Source organism: Triticum urartu, unplaced genomic scaffold, assembly GCF_003073215.2.
Source record: "Triticum urartu cultivar G1812 unplaced genomic scaffold, Tu2.1 TuUngrouped_contig_5826, whole genome shotgun sequence".
Lineage (NCBI taxonomy): Eukaryota > Viridiplantae > Streptophyta > Magnoliopsida > Poales > Poaceae > Triticum > Triticum urartu.
Genome location: NW_024116533.1, coordinates 1 through 6,169, shown reverse-complemented (window position 1 = coordinate 6,169; position 6,169 = coordinate 1). Strand labels below are relative to the sequence as shown.

At 48.6% G+C, this 6,169-nt stretch overlaps 1 protein-coding gene across 1 annotated transcript; it reads right to left on the bottom strand.

The window, feature by feature from the left end:
- Window positions 1-2,044: 2,044 nt before the first annotated feature.
- On the bottom strand, window positions 2,045-2,988 carry LOC125529765 (probable histone H2AXa). Its single transcript, XM_048694184.1, has 2 exons — window positions 2,719-2,988; window positions 2,045-2,569 (listed from the first exon to the last, which is right to left on the bottom strand). The coding sequence occupies exons 1-2, from the start codon at window positions 2,914-2,916 to the stop codon at window positions 2,351-2,353; spliced, it is 417 nt and encodes a 138-aa protein (XP_048550141.1). The 5' UTR covers window positions 2,917-2,988; the 3' UTR covers window positions 2,045-2,350.
- Between the last annotated feature and the right edge of the window lie 3,181 nt (window positions 2,989-6,169).

Sequence of the window (6,169 nt, the reverse complement as noted above, 5' to 3'; positions counted from 1 at the left end):
GGGGGTTCTTGATTATTTGGTGTAGAAAAGCCGCAAGCGGTGGTGGTGATTGGCTGGGTGGTGTCGCTGCCTTGGGAAGAGACGAAGTGATGGTAAAAGTAAGCAGGATCCGATGATTCTTCCGTGGGGATAGCCAAAGTCAAGATGTCGACTACAGACTCGTCGCAGACTTGCAGTGAACCTGGATGCGGCGAGCCTGATTTGTGGATCGATGGCGGGTCTTGACTTTGTTAGGCTGGGATTGGATGGTTGCGGAGGGTGGTGTGCTTGGTTGGGTTCCCATGGAAGAATGTGGCCTCCTCGTGGATCTGGTCATGCCCATCCTAGAGAACATTGTGTCCCTAGCTCCCTCGAGGAGCAAGGACAGTGCAAGCGGCAGCAGGGGGTAGGGGTAGATGTGGGGAGGGATGTCGGTGGCTGCTCGAGGTCATCATGATGAAACCCTTGACGTCCCATCTTTATCAATGGAAGTGGAAGAGCACGAAGTCGAGATTGGATAGGAGTTTGAGTTCTTTTTGGCACCGATCGGTTCCCCACTTTAGAGATGTATTTTTTTTGCGTGCGAGCAAACAGTGGGTTGATTCTAAAAGGGATAGGCACTTTTCAACAGAAGTGCATGACGGACCAAAAACATGACCTCATTTTATTCGTTTGATAGATATCGTATTATTCGTTGTTGTTCGTTCGGTGAAATTTCCTAATATTTGATTGTTGTGTTTCTAATTAGAGCACCCCATAATCACCCAATATGAGGGGATGATAAATGAAAGATACTGATTATAAATTTTGAAGAGCCCGTGGCAACGCACGGGCGTTATACTAGTGATACTAGTGTATGATACTACCTCTCTAATGCATAGTATCATATATTAGTATCATGTAGTACTCCATTTATTGCCATGCATGACACAAAGTAGCATAGCATTTAATATGATACGGTATCATGAGGGAACGTATCTGGTGCACCAAGGTAATTGGTGCTACCGGTGCACCGGACCACGTTGCAAGTTTAAAATTGTTCAAAAAAATCTGAAAAAAAAAATGTGTGTATCGATACAACATCAATGTATCTTGTCACAAAAATTCAAATCAAAAATCAAAACAATGGTCAAGATACAAAAATGACAAATTTGGCGTCAGTGTGCTAATGGGCCAAAACTGAAGCCCAACTTGTGTTATGTACTATTCAGTGTCAAATTTGTTATTTTGGTATCTCGTGAAATGTTTCGAATATTGATCTAAATTTGTGTGACAACATACATTCATGTTGTGTCAATGCACTAATTTTTTTCAGGATTTTTTCGAACATTTTTAAATGTGCAGCGGACGACCGGTGCATTGGTAGCACCAATTGTCTTGGTGCACCAGATACATCCCCGGTATCATGATATGATACTACACCCTCTCTTTCTTCATTTAATACTATGACACCTCATCAAAATTGCCTAGTTGGCATGCATGATACTAGCTATGATACTACCATTACGACCAGCCTAATGTTTCCGGATCTCTGGAAGAGGGACAGAGAGAATGGCAAGAACAACATTCGTTCGTGCAAGCAGCACTTTACTGCTGTTCTGTTTCCCCTGGACGAAGAGGAAACGGGCACAGGAAGCAAGATGATCTCTTCGACAACACGCGGTCATTTCAGACAGGAGTAGAGACAGAGTAATCAGATTCAGGAAACTACACCGGCCCTGGGAATTCATTCATTCGGATGATCAAACCAAACTGAATCATCAATCAAAAAGCAACAAGCAAGCAAGCTGACTAAGCAGTAACCAGGATTCAGGGGGTACTAATTCAGACACTGCAATTGCAGCCACAGCTATATATATACATGAATAGCATTTTGTCTGCATTTTCTTTTGTTAATCAGATGATACTTATATCACCTTTTGCGACTTAAGAGTTATGTTGGCTGATTTCTGAAAGAGGAACAGCGTTTGATGCTGTCTTATTTCCACAGGACTAAGAGGAGCGGTTTTATTTCCACGGCGAGATGATCATTTCTTTCAGACGAAGACTCAGATTCTTGTAACTAAAATTTCACAGGGAATTCATTCAATCATTCAAACAACCGAACCAAATCAATCTTAAAAGACAACAGAGCAACATATGTTCGCATATAAGAAACCACATAGGAGTATATATTTCCTCTCCTCTTCTACTGATCGATCGACTCATTCATTCAACCGCGAGCCAGAGCCCAGAAGACACAAGGTTTTTTCCATCGCGAGTTTCAGACTCCCAAAACACCCCAACCCACAACTTCAGATGAACATCGTCGTCAGGCAGACAAATCACATGACAGGACGGCATCTCCTTCTTCGCCTCAAGTCGCGCGCGCTCAGAACTCCTGGGAAGCCGAGCCCAGATCCCCCTTGGGCCCGGCCTTCTTGGGCAGCAGCACCTGGTTGATGTTGGGCATCACGCCGCCGTTGGCGATCGTCACCGAGCCCAGCAGCTTGCTCAGCTCCTCGTCGTTGCGCACCGCCAGCTGGATGTGCCGCGGCACGATCCGGGTCTTCTTGTTGTCCCGCGCCGCGTTGCCCGCCAGCTCCAGCACCTGCGCACGTATCCGGCGACAACAGAAACGACCAAATCAAACCCCAATCCGATTCGAATCGCGGACGACGAACGATCGGGCGCACGAGATCGGACGGGCGCCGATCGACGGAGACAAAAGGAGAAGGGGAATCGACGAAGACGGGTTACCTCGGCGGCGAGGTACTCGAGGACGGCGGAGAGGTAGACGGGGGCGCCGGCGCCGACGCGCTCGGCGTACTTGCCGGCCTTGAGGTAGCGGGCGATGCGGCCGACGGGGGACTGGAGGCCGGCCTTGGACGACCGCGACACCGACTTGGTCGCCTTCGCCTTGCCGCGGCCGGCGACGCCCGCTCCGGTGGAACTCATCGCCGATTCGCCTTTGGGGGGAGGTCCGGAAGCTTCTAAACCCTCGAGAGGTGGGGACTGGACTGGGGATTTGGTGGGGTGGGAGGAGAACCCGGGGCGGCGCCTCGGGTTTTATAGCGTAGGGTTGGGGCGCGAGGCGCGCTGCGATTGGCTGGGACGGGGGAGGCGCGGATCGGTGACGTCGGACGCCACGCCAGCTTGGGCAATAAATTGCTTCTTTCCTTTTTTATTTCTTTTCGGAGTGTTTTTGTTTTAATTCACCTTTTTTTTCACGGAAAAAAATAACTGGTTATATGGAGGCTGTTCGTTTTATAGAAAATCTGAGGGTCATGTGTAGCATGAAAAAGAATGTATCACGTGCACGCGAGTAGACATGCATGCATGCATGCATGCGACTAGTGCAGATCTTGTTACCTGAACTTTATATTGTTGTATTGTATATAAGCTGCGGTATGGTCATTCTGAACTTTATAGGGTGCTTATATTTCACTCATACGAAACTGATGGTGTGGATTTGTTGTTGCATAGCTTGCGTACGCAATGTTGAATTTATCGTCCATACATTTTTAATTTAGGATTGTCAAACGGCGCAGTCGGAATCAGGAGATTGGGCAAACTATATGGAAAAATACATGGATGAATCCTTGTTAGGTATGTACCCATTTAAAAAAACACATTTTTAAATGCTAAAAAAATCAAAAAAGTTGCATGCGCACATCTCCAAATAACTGTTTGGAAGGTTGTTGGAGCGCCTGTTAACCGAATGCCAGGACATTGAACTCGTAGTGGCAATTTTGTGAGAATGAAACACGGTTTTGTACTCTTCGCCTATGGCCAACCGAATCCGATGGTAACCTGCTCACGAAGCTTTGAAAACTAGGAGTACCTACCAATTCATCCAGGAGTTCATCGATAACAGGCAAGGAAAACTTGGACCTGAGAGTCAATAAGTTCAAATATATGTAATCAACACATAGACGCCATGTCACGTCCTAGCGCACCATGATATGTGAGGCAAAGGGATTGGAACTATGGACTATCACTACAGATTTGCGCATCTCACCCATCGGCACTTCAATTTCAGACTTCAACTCTGATGAATATCTATAGGGCTGGATATCGATTGGTTTAGCACCCTCAATTAAAGGAATTATGTTTTGCAAGCCCTATGAGGTGGTTGGCTAGTAGGAGTGACGAAAACAAACTCGTATCCACCGTCAACCATTAGGCATTGCCAAAAAATTACAACTCCATAGTAGTATAAGAAAACTTAGCCGGTGGCTCACCTTGCAAACACAAAACCGCCCTTGTAATCAAATGGCAGCCACTTTTGATGACAATTGACACTCATCATTCCTCGGGCTAACAACCAACCCATGCCAATAATACCATCAAAGTGCTTAAGAGGCAGAATCTTAAAACCAGTTGTGAATTGAAATCCAGCAGCTGACCAAATACGTTAGGGAATCTAGTGTGTGCAATCCAACTACGCCCCAGCGAGTCACAAACTCTGCAGTTTATTCAATGTGTGTTGATGAGGTAGCTTACAAGTAAACTGCTGACCGAGAAAACTAATGAGTGCTGCCTAAATCAAGTAGCAATGTAGCAGCCTGATCGTCAATGGTGCAGTGGAGCTTGATGGCCTTGTTGTGAGCCTGATCAGTTTGAGCTTCAACAGACAATAATCATCGTCAGTGTCATCTGAATTAACTGAATCAGAACCACATGTTACCAGCATTTCATATAAGCCACATCCGTTGCTACCACACATCCAAATTACAACAACAAATACATAACCGACTGGATCAACGTATGACCCACCACATAGCACCTAGAGTAGTCGGCAAGTGGGTGGCAGGACCTAGCCGGGCCTAAAGAAGAAGACACGGAAGAGGCGTTGGCGATGGCATACATTGCGCCCTGGAGGCCCATGTCCTGAGAGGCAATGCACACTAAGAACTAAGACGCCGCAAACTCCATCATCAAGAACTCCGCGAACAACCAAGGCAGCGCCTCCATGAAGGGAACGACGCCGTGACACCGCACGTCGCTTGTTCCAGTGAAAAAAAGGGCCCCCCCCCCCCCGACGCTCGAGGAGAGACATGATCAGGACCATGGCAGCTCCACAAGGAGATTACGACACCCGCAGGCGTCACCCCCGCCAGAATCTGCAAGCCGAGCGGAGATTTCTCCCCAGCCCATGACCGAAATCTAAACCAGAGGAGCCAAGTCGAGGGAGTAGGCCACTGGGTGAGTCCACCGCTACAGGAAGGAGAGCTACGCTCATCAACAATGAAGGAAGGTGATACCGGACGCCGTCGACCTCTCTTCACCAACGATGACCACGGTCGGTCGTCCTTGCCGCACAAAAGCGAAGACCCTTTCGGTCGCCACCTAGTGCTGCCGCTCTCGGATACAAGATCCACAACAGGTCGCAACCCACCAAGTTCCCACCGCCGCGCCCGCCGACCATCGAACAAAGCCAACCTTGGATACCACCGGTACCACATCAAGGCCTTGCCCAGACCCTCCACGCCCAACGCGTCTTCGGCCTCCCCCAGCTACGCCAATGAAGAGAGCCACACAGGGGCGCCGCCCCTGAGCCCACACCACCCGTAGCAAAACGGATTTGGGCCCGGGAACCCGTGTCAATTGCCAGGTGGAGCGACCACCGCTCAAATCCCATGGGGCCACCGCCCTAGCATCCCGACTCTATCGCCACGCAGCACGCCTAGAGGCATCGTTGCGCCACAGCCGAAGGAGTCCTCCTGGAGGTAGGAGGCGAGCCTGCCATCGTCGTTCGCCGGATGAGCGAAGCATATGTCCGGCTTCCTCCGGCGGCGACCAGGGTTCGCCCGAGCCGCGTCCCTGGAGGCAACGCGAGCCACGGGTCCAAGTACAATTATGTAGGTGGCTTGATGTATAAAATGGACGCAACTATATTTCTTTGACAAATATATGTGGCATATATGTGTGATATAATTTTATGCACGCATTTATAGTTTTTTGTTTTTGTTTTTTGAGAATAATAACAAGAGGTTCGAGGGTCGACCTCAGTGAGAAACTTCCAACTCTCCTTTTTTTTTTGAGCTCCTAGAGTACACTGCGGTCTACGGGATCAGGTGGCCTGGACTTTGACCCAGCAAAAAGGGCTGGGTTTGGCCTACAACGCAATCAAACCCACCCGGTGGCTGGATTCCAAATTCCCAAGTCCAAACCAGTCCGGTGTCTGTCACTCTCGCCCTAGACCGCA